Here is a 13,128-nt window from a genome sequence, read left to right on the forward strand (position 1 = left end):
AAACCAACTACCGACGCCCCCGAGGCCGGAGTAATATATAAAAGCGCAAAAATCGGCGAGGAACGACCACGATCACTTCCGTCTCCGGTCCTTTTAAAGCCGGGTGGAGAAATTGCCGTTACCCGACCGTTAAAATAACTAAAATCGACCGAAAGACGAAAGCTAAATTCAAATCGGATAATCACGTGGAAGGTAAAAATTGGCGGGAACTGACCGTGAGGACGTCGTCGCATCCCAAGAGCACGTGGAGGCGGACGGAGGAAGCGGGCCGGTCCGGCGGGCGGACGGCCAAACCCAGGACGGACATTCCGTCCGGAACGACGATCCGCGCCTGAAATAGAAAGAAAGGTGTGGTCAAGACCGCGGGGCTAGACCCGCGACCGGAAGGGCGGGCTCACCCGGGGCCGGTCCAGCGTCGATCCGTTGAGGAAGCAACCGCATCCCACCTTCAGGTCCCGGACCCGAATTCGACAGTTGTACACGGCCGATCCGGCTCCGATTCGGGCCTCCGGTCCGGCGCTCAGCCACGAGTTAAGTACCAGGCAGTCTTCGGCCGCCGTCCCCTCCTCCTGAAAAAAAGACCAGCGGGCTTTACCCGACCCTCGCCGCCGCCTAAGATTTTGCGTCCGTAGCGGGACGAAAACCGTAAAAAATAACGCACTAAATATCCACTGGGAACCTTTAAAGACCGAGCCCGTCGGACGGGCTCGAAAGCGTGGGGGGCCACCGCGGCCGGCAAAATAAAACGTTTCGCGTCGCTATTACCCCGGAACCTTTGCGTCCAGGTACAGTACAGTACGTAGTTTAAATTTAAATTTCTAAACCGTTTCTCTACCTTCGAATACCTAACAAAATACCACCGCTCTACGTCGGCGATAGAAAACCGCGATAACGGACCGCTCGGCGGGTGGAGATTTTGTATTTTTTATAATGTTAAGCCTAACCTACAATTTCTACAGTAGGTCTACCGTGTTAAGACTAGTTCTTTACGTTTGATGTTTGAGATAATTAAGAATTACGAGAGTCGTATAAAATAAAATAATTAATGTTAGGTTCGATATAATCGAAACTTACGAGTGACTAAAATTGAACTGTCGCACACTTCGAACGGGAAAATATAAGTATTTTAACTGTTATTTTAAATACGATACAGTTTTAACTACTAAAACTGCACGTATTACAGAATTAAGTCAAAACTGGGCCACTTCCACCAACGTCGGCGAGCGATTATTAACGGGCACTTAATTCCCGTTAATAACTACACACGTAGGAAAAATCGTCCAAGTATTTGGTAATAACTACTACGAAATTCTGGTAATAAACTGTAATTAGTAGAGATTTACGTGGCCGCGGAAACGCGGACTGCCTTACTACGATTTTTCCATATACTGTATGTAGCAACGTACCGTACAAATTTCTTATTTAAACAATGAATTGCAAATTTGGAACGAACGTTTTTAAATATAATTATTTTCTCGTTACTCGAAAATGTTATTATTCTGACCAGTATTTCTTTTCGAATATTTTATTTTTTTAACGGCTCGCGGGTCGGCCAACTCGACTTTTCGACATCGGAAGTACCGTACTTTCCGATCGAAAAACGGGGAAAACGTTAACGGCGTGGTCGAAGTGGCCCGGGCCGGGTGACTAGATTGTTCCCAATTGCTGGTCGTATTTATCGTCTGCCTCCGATAGCAGAGAATCTCCGGGAATAAGTTTAAAAATCTTTACGATTCGTTTTAACTGGTGCGGATATAAAACGGCGTTATCCGGGAAAAAATGACAAAAAACATCGAGATTACTTCGTACTTCTAATCCTTCTATTATTTATCTATATATATAAATGAGGATGTTTGTTTGTCCGCTCCACACTCGGGCCGTTCGACCGACGGCCACGAAACTCGGCAATTAGGCTTAGATACTTTTGACATCCCACCAAAAATATCGGTTGAATTTCTGTAAATCGATCAATTTCTATCTACATTCGATTTCCTTAATTTTTTTATTTTTGGTCCCGGTGAAAGGGAAATAAGCAATATTGTCAAACGGATATGTAAACGGAACTCGGAGAGTGCTGTATGGGTGTTGGGGAGTATACGAAGAACTTAAAGCACCGAGGAGGGATCGGGAGTGATAACGCCGATCCGAAATGCGTATGTAAAAAAGCCAATAAAGGAGTTATTAAACCTGTTTAGCTGTGAGACAGTCTACCGTTAATCGGATTAAAGAGACTACCGCTCGATAAACATAAAATACAGCTACTAAAGAAAATTCCTTAATTTTCTTACCCTGCAAAAATAGATTCAAAAATACAGTTAATAATAATGAAAATTTACAAGTACCAATTCGACTTATTCGATGTCGATTGTTATAATAATAGTCTCGGTATTCCGTTTTCCGGTCATTTCGGTCTCGCTTTCTTACAGCCGATTATGCCAGTCGAGAAACGTCGAGGAAATTATTTCACAAAAACAAATACAAAAGTTAGGTCATTCGACTATCCTCTAATTTACGTATTATGAGAATAATTGTCCGAAAAATAGAAATTTCTACCTACTATTATTACTTTCGCGCGTGAAAGTAATAATAAAATTCTATAACTTTTCGTCATTAAAAGTTATAGAATTTCGTGTAACAACTAAACCTTGGAAGCGACGCGTATATGTACGGTACTTAATGTAGATTCTATTTACAGAATAGCCAGTTTGAGGCCGAAGTTTTCAACGCGAAAACGTGTACGTCGAACGCCGCTTTCCCGTAAGCCTAGACGTTTGACAATGGCCTTTGGAAAGTCGGTGGAATCACGCTCGACGCTCCAAACGCCATTGTCAAACTTCTAGGCTTACGGGAAAGCGGCGCTCGACGTCCGACGTACGCGTTTTCGCGTTTAAAACTTCGGCCTCGACCTGGCTAATAATTAACATAAATTTTAAAATACGGTCGCGACGGACAGTGACGAGAACAGAAAATATGGCCGTTTTATGCAGGAAATCGCTGTTTGAAGAATACTTTGTAATCATTTTTAAAAAAGTACCTTAAAAATAGCCGCCTTTAATAGATGGCCGTTGTTAGAAATTAACTATATTTTATTAAATTTTTATGCATTCTACTTTATACGGTTTCTCTGCCCGTGTTTATTTTTCCTGTTTATTACCACGGCGACGTTGCTTCGGCCAAAATTTCCCGTAGTTATAGTCTGTGTAATGCGCACTTTACTCGCACGTTGAGTCTTACTGCCAAATCTGCTTCCGTTATTCTTAAGCCACAACTTTCAAAAGTTTCCTTTACTTGCGTGTTTTCGCCGAGCTATACTTTTTCAACCCGATTTCACGGGATGAAATAAAAGCAATTATTCTCGCATTTTTACGACACATTTTTATTTAAACAAGTTTTATATCCGGTCTCGGACGTTAAGTTAGCAACTTCGATAACGTGCCTAACACAACCTAACACGAATTACTTATAATTGCCTTACAGTCCTTATTTCTAAAGTTATTTTTAACTGCCTACACGGACATTACTCATTACTAGGACATTACACTGGTGTTTAGATATTGACACAAGAATGAGAATTAGTTCAGAAAATGCAAATTTTGGGGTGTGCTATAGATTACTCCCTATGGAATTTCGGGACTTTGATTATATATTTGAACTCGGGGGACCGAGACGAGTTCAACGGTACCCTATTTTTGGACCGGAGACGAAAAATAAAAAAGTTATCACACTTTTTAAGTTACCATACTTTTTTAATGCTCTCGTGCAGACGGCACCGTAGTTGCTAGTATTGCCATCTCGCGGTAAAGTCTGCAAACCGTGACGTCGGACTACGGTCATCTCCCGGAGCGTTAAACATTAATGCCTACGTAAGTCGGCCGGGACCACACAAAACTGACTACGTAATCTACGGTGTCGAGTTATCCGGGTGACGACTTACGCGGACTCGACCGTATCTAGATTATAAACCGTAACGTTGTTTAATTCTGTTATAAGTTATTGCAATGTCATTTTTAAAGCGTATATTGTTAAATTTAACACGTTTTATTATACGAAACTTCGTTATAACTTGCCGAAATATGCGAACAATAATTCAGTAAGGCTCGACTAAATGTATTAAACGAAATATCATAATTTTTATATCGCAAATAAAATAAAATTAATAATTTACCGTTTAAACCATAAATTAAGCTAACCATTTTAATTAAAAATTCTATCAAAAACGGAAGGAATAAAAGAAATATTCAAAAGAAAAGTTGGCACAAAAGTGGACGGCCCGCTAATCTACGCGGCGATGCCATCCCACGCCTAACAGCGGAAGGGGCCTTCGATTACACCGACGATATCCGAAAGTAATAACGCGAATGCGGTTTGGCTTCTTACCTCCAGATGGGAATGGACCACCTTTTCGGTGGCCACGCCTCTCAGCAGCTCCAGGTGACGCGTTCCGGTCTCCTCGTCCGACCAATAGAAATGAGCGTAATTCTTCAGAGCCACTGCCAAAGAAACCAAAGGCGTTAACGGGGAAGCGTCGAAGGTAAGTTTTTGGCGCCGGAAGCGCCCACGTCTCGATCCCGAGCCGGCATTAACGTCAATTTCTCGCACCGCGGGGCATAGGCTACGACGGCGTTTTCGCTCCATCCTAAGAGTAAAACTAGCGACGTGGAAAAACCGGTTATACGTTAAATAAAACGGAATGTAGCCGGGGTGGATTAAAATATAACCGTAGACGAAGTTTAAAAGGCCGAGCCAGAGCATAAAGGACGTTTTAGAAATAACGCCGGTCGGGGTCTAGACGCCGGTTTCCTCCAACCGCCGGTCAGAGCTAAAGGTTTTCGGCCGCGTCGTTCGATGGTCCGGCAGCCGCGACCTTATAATAAACCACTATATTTTTATCTTTAATGCCAACGGCGCTACTTTCTACTTAATTCTTCAGTTATATTTAAAATATTATTGTCGTTTCTAAACTAAAAACAATCGTCATTTTATACGCAAAAATACAAATACAATACTGGCAATCGACGGCTTATATGGCGCCAGGCCCGCGCTCTTTTCTCTTCCGTTCGATAGAACGAAGAATTAAAACTCCGCGAGCATCGGTGGACCCGAATAAGCTCGATCCACCCGGATTCTATTGCCGTACCGGTGGGTACTTTCACTTTCCGCCGCCACCGTACCACGCGGCGCAAAGGCCTTTACCCGTACAAAAGACTTAATACACACACTATCGACGTTGTGGGAGTAACGGGAGGGAAGAGGGCAGAGGTAAGGCGCTAGATTACCCAGGAATGTTCGTACGCTTCCGCCACGTGTGCAGCCATATCGGTCCTTTCGACGTCGTAATCCGAGACGGCAGCTCGCTAGCGTAGCATCACGTGCTCGGCACAGCATAAAAAATTAAGAAAATGCCGCATTGTTCGGCTCCAAATTGTGCGAACAGTGACGGAAAAGGTTACCGAATGTGTCGATTCCCTGCCGATCAAAACAGAAGAAAGGTTTGGGTCGTTAAAACGAGGCGGATAAGTGGCAACCGACGTCGTCTTCTCGTTCGTGTGAGGTAAGCGCTTAAATGTAACTTTTTAAGAGATTTGGTCTTTCTAATCGGACCCCAGTTTTGCGGACGATATTAAAACGGATATAGATGAAATTCCAAGTTAAGAATATTTTTCTCGACTTGCGAAAATAAGCCGTTTATTTGTTAATACACACTTACTAGTATCCGCAGTATTAATTTGTAACCAAAGATTTGTCAGTCCGCGTTTACTCTAAAGACGTTCCGTAAAGCCGGAGAATTTTTATCTACGAAAACTTCGATATTTTAATGTTTCGAGAAGAACGATATTTTAGTTAAGACATTTTAATTCCTTATTTTATTATCAATTTAATGTAGATCCATTTTACCGGGAGCGATTTGAAAATAATAGAGTGGATGCGAAGACCCGATGCCGGCCCGACGCTATTCGGAAATAGCAATCAAAATCGAGTACGGTGTCTGTCGCACAGTTTCTCGAAAAAGAACCAAACTCGAAGTCGCGATATGCGCGAGATAACGATCGCAGTTTATCGAACGTTTTGGATCCGAGAGAAAGACGAGCCCAACCGCGACACACACATTTTGACGACAATGTGACAAAGAGCTAAAAAGTGTCGTCGAAACGAATGGTAACACAAATGTACTTCGCGAGAATTCACTTTTTTATATCGCAGGTAGTTGCGTCCATTCTTTGACAAAATCTGTTTGTAGCGACTGCCGAACGGAAATGATCTAACTAAAGCGGGACAAGATAGTTTTCTCTTGGAATATACGTCGTATGGGGGGTTAATATATCCCGGCACGAAAGTACATATTGCGAAGGAGGCAAACGCTGCCTTTGCAGAAATTCAAATTGAATTACTCCGAGGAAAAATATCGTCCAGACGACGAATCTAAATATTGTCCCGAAATACCGCGAGACGACATTTCCTTCGTGTTGCGAGGTGAGGAAAAAAATAATACGGCGTTTTGTTACCGTGAGATCGTACGGAACAGCGAAGAACACTATTACAAAATCCAAAAATAAAATTTAATACACAAAAAGTGCACGAAAATAAATGTTTTCTTCGCATCTGATGTTGTTTTTGTTTTCTTTTATTCGAACTGCTCGCGAGAAACGCGTAGGGTTAAAATATAACGAGACGAAAATGAAGTAATTGCAATCGCAATATGACGATATAGCTGTGTTTAACGAGAAAAGAAACTGAAAGAAAAGACCTGGTGTTTTCCTCGACTCTCGAGACTCGAATTAGAATGGATCCCCCATTCAAACTAATTAACCGGGCGCAGGAACGACATTCTTTCCCACCGAGTTTGTACTTTCTGGTCGTAAGGTATTTTTAATTTTACGTAACCTTTCTACCTTTTTACGTACCGGTACATTTGTTAATTTTGGGGTAGGTATCGACCTTCCGCACTTTTCTATTTACCGCTAAAAATAAATTCCGGTAAATACGTTTGTTTATTACAAAATCGTCCTTTCACGCGTCTCTTAAAAAATGCTATTTCGATTCACCGGAAAGTGGATCGGTAGAAAAGAGCGGCGATTTTAATAAAGAAAACGATGAAAAATTTTGCATCCCGCCGTTGTTGGTTCGTTCTTCGGTCGCGGCCCGGTCCGCGGTGTCCCGCGCCGTTTAAACGAATTAAGAGGAACGGTACGGTACCTGCCGCCATTCGGTAGGGGGAGAGGCCGTCCCACACCAGGCTCCTGGCTCCGGCCACCACCCGCCGGTTCTGCCGCTCCAGGCCGAACCGGTCGTCGTAGGTCCTGCCGCATCTTCCCGACAGAAAGTCGTCTCTGCCCACGTCGGCGGCGGCGGCCACCAAAATGTCGAAGAAGAGGGAAACCTGAAAGGGTCGTCGTCTTTAAGTTAAGTTAACCGTAACCCTAGCCGAGAACGAGGCGAAAGGCGCACCTGCAGGGGTCGGGCTCCGCTGTCCAGTCCCATGTAGTTGCAGGAGTCCAGGGGGGAGACGGAATGGAGGGCCGACAGACTCTCGGCCGCCGACGACGACAGATACACCAGTCCCGATACCTGCCGAAAAAGACGTCGTCTCGAAAAGGGAAATTGACCGCTCGCCGTCCCTCGCATCCGGCCCCTTCCGCCCGCGGTGTGGGTTTAACGGTAAACGAACGTACCGTGCCACCGGTCGACGGGTCCGACGGTCTCCGAGGAATTGGCCCGGGATGGAAAAAGGCCGGTCCGCACCCTCCGCCGCCCGAGCCGATTCCCCGGCCGGAGCCGGCGGACGGGAAAGGCGAACGGAAAGGGGCTCGAGTCCGGATTGGGGTGGGTCGAACCCGTCGACTTTAGGCCGCGGAACGGGAGAAGTCGATTCCGTTTCCGGTGCGGGGAGCGAGGGAGAGCGATTTTACGGGCAAAGAGGAAGGAGAAAGGCTCCCACCAGTGGGACGGTACCGTCGTCCAGATGGCAACGATCCACGTCTTCCGGTCTTCCGCGGTACAGCACGTCCCGCACCGTTCCCTGGAAAGAGAAAACAGTCGGTTATTGCGACTGGCCCGGCCCGGGATGGAAAAAGCCCCTTTCGTACGGTCGGGGCGCGGAAGCAAAGGGAAGCGGCAAACAAATAGAGGCGCGGGAATATCGTCGCGGGGACGAAAGAAAAAACGGAGACGGGAATAAATTCTTAGGAGAAACCGACGGATCCACGCAGATATTTACGGTAGCTCCGAAAGGCGGGGGATCGGCCGTGGATAGGAAAACCCCGACCGTGGATAGCCGAAGCCGCGGACGTAGAGAGGCGTGGGGTTCTCTAGTCTTCCGCCCTCGCGCGGACGATTTGCCTCTTCCCTCTGACGGTGGCGCTAACCTTAATATCCGTCCTTCGTTAGACACCCGGACACCGGAAGAAGGCTCGACGGCCGTTACCGTAAATTATAATAGGAAAATCATGCCCGGGCACGGGCGGAATTGCTCGGAGAGCATCTTCCCTCCGGTCCGGTTAAAGAGGTTAAATTCTCGCGGCTGCGGAAAATGTTTACGAAACCGTTCGGGCCGGAGGGAGGAAACGCCCGAAAATTTTCACGCGGGCGCCGGGTGGGGAAGAAACGACCGGCCGGTCGTCGGCGGAAGTAAGATCCCAACGGGTCCGGTTTCCGGAGCGGGGACCCGCCACCGATTCCGGGAATCGGAGGGAAGGGCGAGACCGGGAAAGATAAAAGAGAAGCGGTACTCACCCGGGAATCCATTCGGACCACTCCGTGTCCGGCGGCGTACTCCGCCCCGGCCGAGACGTAGAACAGTTTGATGTCGGCCTTCTTCGTCTCTTCCTCCTCCCACTCTGAAAAAAGGCCCGGGCAGTTCAGCGGCCACGCTTTCGTCTCGGACGGGCCCGGACAACCTCTTACGGAAAAGACGCCCGGCCGCGAACAGACGAAAAGATGGATTTCGAGCGAAACTCGAAAGGAAGGGGTAAGAAATAAATCCAGTCGACCGGGAATAATCGGCAGCGCGGGAGACGGTCGGCGGGTCCGCGGCCGATACAGGATACGGAAGTATAAAGCCCGATACTCGCGGGCGGAGACGGCGAGCTAAAAATTGCCGTTTCCTCTGGCAGTTCAAACAGAGTTGTAGAAGCGGACAAAAGACTCTACCTACAGAAAACACCGCGTTGGGCACGTTGGTCCACCGCGGCGGGTATTCAATGGGATTTGCCGCGAGTCGAAACCGTTTCCTAGTCGGTCGTCTTCTTTCCGCCTTTGGCGTACTCGCGGCCGGTAGATATAAATAGCTAGCGCAGTAGGTAGGCCACGTGCCGGCAGTGGAAAACGGCCGGGTTATCGATTAAACTTTGTAAGTTTGCTAATGGCAGATACAAAAAGCGCAAGAATTTGGATAGGAAACGGTGGGAAGCGAGGAATATCCGAATTACCGCCACGCCATTCCCAATACGTCTACGTGACGTTAATATTTCCATCGGATAATAACGTGGGGTACGAACCAAATATATTAGCGTGTTAGTGTGTAATGGAGCTTTCTAGCCTGGCCCACCGCCATCGTCCCGCGTGGCTAATCGCCTTCCTATCCGTCTAATTTTTGCCCGCCGCGACAAAAGTCTAAAGTCGCGCGCCCACCGGTGGCCGAGTGGACTCCGTTGCCGCTCGTAGTGGCGGTAACCGGACCCTAAACACTGGGAAGTCGTGGGTACGCGCCCCGGTCGGACGGGCCGACAGCTCGGAGTTTTCCGGGTTTTCTCCTTGCGGATGACGCCTAAATAGGGGCCGGCTCCCCGTAAAAAACCAGCCGGAAGGCATTCTATCTTTCCCCGCGCTCCGTTCGGCCGTCTTCGGTCGCTTAGCGATCGACCGCCGTCTCTCGGAGTAAAAGCCAAAAGCGATAAACTCCAATCGTCAGGTTCCGGGTAGAAGATAAGAAGGAGCGAATCGCGCTCGGTGTGAACTAAGCTCATTTTCCACTCGGTATTCCGTCCGCGTTTCCCCACGCGAGTACTAGGCTTAGAGCGGGGCGTGGGGTGGCCGAGTGGGGGCCCATTTCCCACTCGGCCACAGTAGACGATTGGCGTCGTGGCTCCGCCCGGTCCGCCGGGGGCGACGGAGAAAGCCTTTCCGTATGCCACGGCGTTAAATTAAACTCGGCGTCGTACGGCGAAAGAAGAATTTGTCTCCGTTGGCTGCCCGCTTCCGGAGCCGTCAAATAATAAAACCCAGAAATCCTTTATCGAAAGAACCGAAAGAAAGAATCCCCTACAAAAATTCAAAAGACCTGTTAAAAACTCGGCGTCGGGGGAGGCGGAAGAGGAACCGGAAGGAGACGGGCCCGGAGAAGAAGACAGCAGCAACGCGTCCGTGCTGCACACCCAGACGCCGGATTCTTCGTCTCTCGACACCTGAAAATGGGAAAGGTAAAAGCGTTACCGCGTCCGTTTCTCAAACGATACGTTTAAAAAACGGGCGGAAAAGAAGACTTCCGGGGACTCCGACCGAAGATAAAGACCACTCGCCTTTTCCACCAGCCGCAACAGGCGTCGCAAACAGTTGTCCGGGGCGTGCACCCGCCCAGACTCCTCCTCTTCCGGAGGCGTGCGGGACAGATCGACGAAGGCCTTTCCTCGACACTCCCACAGATACGTCCTTCCCTGCGGAGGCAAACGGACGAGTTACGGGTCGCACCACCTTCTCCGCCTCCGCCCCTCTTCCGGCTGCCGGACTCTTCCCCCCTTCCCCAACGGGAGGAGGGAAAGAAGAGCGGAAGGAAGGAGAGGCCCGGGGAGGGGAGGGACCAGAGAGAAAGAGAGCCACCCACGTGATGCAGAACCAGGACGCGGCTTCGGCCGAAGACGTCGGCGGTCACCACCTGAGGGAGGAAAGGAAAGCGGATTAGCCACCGGCGCCCGGAGAGCGGAGCGACGGGAGACTCACCGAATATCCCCGGCGCAGACTGAGAAATTCGGCGGCCACCAGCAGGGCGTTGAGGGTGGCGGTGCCGCTGCCGGCGGCGGGAGCGGGATCCTCGGCCGTCAGAACGGGAAGGTCCGGGTCCAGCCATCCTCGAGAGCGAAGCAGTTCCGTCTCTGAAAAGAAACACCCCTTCTCTGTATTTTAAGAAACGGCGGTCGGTAAATTTCCGCAATTCGGCTTTCGCCGGGGTCTTCCGGTCGGATAACGAGAGAATCCTTAGGCACGAGGAGGACGGAATATTCGCCGGGGCCGGGGGTTACGTAAGGAAAACCCGTGGAATAAATAATTATTAATTTAAGCGCGAGAGGCAGGAGGAGGCCCTATTCCTTTCCCGCGGTGAGGCCAGTAAAGTTTCCGTCGGCCCAAATTAATTTACGCGCCACCGTCGGCGTATGCGGGTTAGAAGTAGACCGCTCGGGCCGACCGAAACGCTAATATTTCGGTGTTAGGCAAATGGTTACTTCGCCGCCCACTCGGTTAGTCGACGGGTTTCGCTGCCGGACCCGGCTTTATTATTCGCCCTCCTCCCACCTTAACTGTCGGCAGTAGACTCGAAATGTACGCGGTCTCCCTTATTCTTTTATTGTCGTCTCGAAACAACGTGGACTTTGTTGCCGTCTGCCATTATCAATTAACAAAGTTAAACCCCTAACTCGCCGTCTCTCCGACAGCCCGGCGTTTCTTTAGCCCTCTAGTCCGCTAGTACTCCGCCCACAGTCGAGTGGGCTACGGTACTCGGTAATTGTTTAATACTTCCCCACCCACTGGGATTTTCTTCTAATGCCTACCGATAGATTTGTCTAGTCCAGCCCGGCACGGATCCGTCGTTTTCCCTCGGCGGTCGACGTTACGACCGGAGAAACGGCCCGCCGAATTCCACCGCGGGCGGCCGCCATTACCCACCCAAGCGCGCGCGTCGCTCGTCGACGCCTGGCAGCCACCATCCCCATTATACAATAACAGTCCAATGATAATAATAATAATCGTAATCGAGTCGTCTTCACCGGCAAACTTTGGATACCACGATATCGTAAGTCTGGCATATTCCTACGGGGACGAAAGGAAACTCCCGTTCGCACACGTGGATGCGCACGCTGAGCAGCGGCGCGCTGCGCGCATCGACACGCGGATGGAAAGGAGAACGAGTCGAAAGCCCGCCTTTCGAAAGTATATCGCGTCGTCGGTTGACCGTTTGGATATCGTCTAAAACAGTCGTGTCAAACTCGTATAATATCTTGGCGCCAGGCCGAGATATTCCACGGGTATTCCTTCTTCCGTCGTCGACCGCCGACGAAAAACAACTGTACCCTTAGGGGAACCCGGTCGACCGCGCCCCACTTTCCACCCGGACCGGAGAGGCGGAGAAGAAAGAACGGTCCGGAACCAACCTTTCTGCAGGGCCAGGGCCCTTCCGTCGGGAGGACACGTGACCACCAGACAGTCCCACATCTTCCCCCGCTACGTTATTCGTCGGCTAACGCGCGCCTCCTGTCGGCCACCATCGGCCAACGGGCGGGAGAGAAAACGACGAACGGGAAGTCGGAAAGGAAGAAAGATCGTTTTAAAAAATTAACCGGAAAAAATTTCGTCGCCGAGTTAAAACCTTGTCCGACGAATCCCACGAGCGATTTTCCGCGGTTCGCGGAAAACGCTACACTCGAACGTCTTCCGGACACCGGCCGGCCAAACTGTCTTAACCGCGCCAGTCGGCGCCCGGACCGAGAATATTTCCGACGAAACTAATTCCGATTATTTTTAGTCTGTCGGAGCGCCGAGCAATTAGCATTTATTTTCGTCGCCGGATGGCGCTACCGGTAAGCCTATTTCCGCAGAGTCTATATAAGGTCGGGACGCGCGTACTAGAGCCGCCATTTTGGGACTTTTCGAGTCGCGTGTTTAAAACAAACTCGTACGAGCAGTCACCTTTATACGACATTAATTAAACTAATTTATTCAATTTAGTTAAATTAATGTCGTATAAAACTGACTGCTGGTACGAGTTTGTTTTAAACACGCGACTCGAAAAGTCCCAAAATGGCGGCTCCAGTGCGCGTGTCCCGACCCTCTTATATAGTATTTCCGAAAACCTTTACTTTTCTCGTGTTTTAATAGTCAAAGCTCGGCCTTTTAAAAATCTTTCTAGCCGTATTTCGTGCA

At 49.0% G+C, this 13,128-nt stretch overlaps 2 protein-coding genes across 9 annotated transcripts in view; both read right to left on the reverse strand.

The window, feature by feature from the left end:
* Positions 1-10,391, reverse strand: part of LOC136990826 (L-fucose kinase-like) — a 58,413-nt gene extending 48,022 nt beyond the window's left edge. Inside the window, exons 1-7 of one of the 8 annotated variants that reach the window (XM_067289260.1) lie at positions 8,731-8,965; positions 7,937-8,017; positions 7,447-7,566; positions 7,195-7,378; positions 4,378-4,490; positions 399-566; positions 215-331 (exon numbers count right to left, since the gene is read on the reverse strand). In XM_067289260.1, the coding sequence (XP_067145361.1) occupies positions 215-331; positions 399-566; positions 4,378-4,490; positions 7,195-7,378; positions 7,447-7,566; positions 7,937-8,017; positions 8,731-8,742 (795 nt within the window). In that variant the 5' untranslated portion in view covers positions 8,743-8,965. Of the gene's footprint in view, positions 1-214; positions 332-398; positions 570-4,377; positions 4,491-7,194; positions 7,379-7,446; positions 7,567-7,936; positions 8,018-8,730; positions 9,170-10,276 lie in introns of those variants that run through there. The other 7 variants (XM_067289259.1, XM_067289263.1, XM_067289262.1 and 4 more) reach the window with 7 other exon arrangements.
* LOC136990857 (L-fucose kinase-like) lies at positions 10,140-12,521 on the reverse strand. Its single transcript, XM_067289311.1, has 5 exons — positions 12,360-12,521; positions 10,933-11,084; positions 10,817-10,867; positions 10,515-10,649; positions 10,140-10,400 (listed from the first exon to the last, which is right to left on the reverse strand). The coding sequence occupies exons 1-5, from the start codon at positions 12,418-12,420 to the stop codon at positions 10,140-10,142; spliced, it is 660 nt and encodes a 219-aa protein (XP_067145412.1). The 5' UTR covers positions 12,421-12,521.
* Between the last annotated feature and the right edge of the window lie 607 nt (positions 12,522-13,128).

This window comes from Centruroides vittatus, unplaced genomic scaffold (genome assembly GCF_030686945.1).
Source record: "Centruroides vittatus isolate TY-2023 unplaced genomic scaffold, ASM3068694v2 contig_1343, whole genome shotgun sequence".
NCBI lineage: Eukaryota > Metazoa > Arthropoda > Arachnida > Scorpiones > Buthidae > Centruroides > Centruroides vittatus.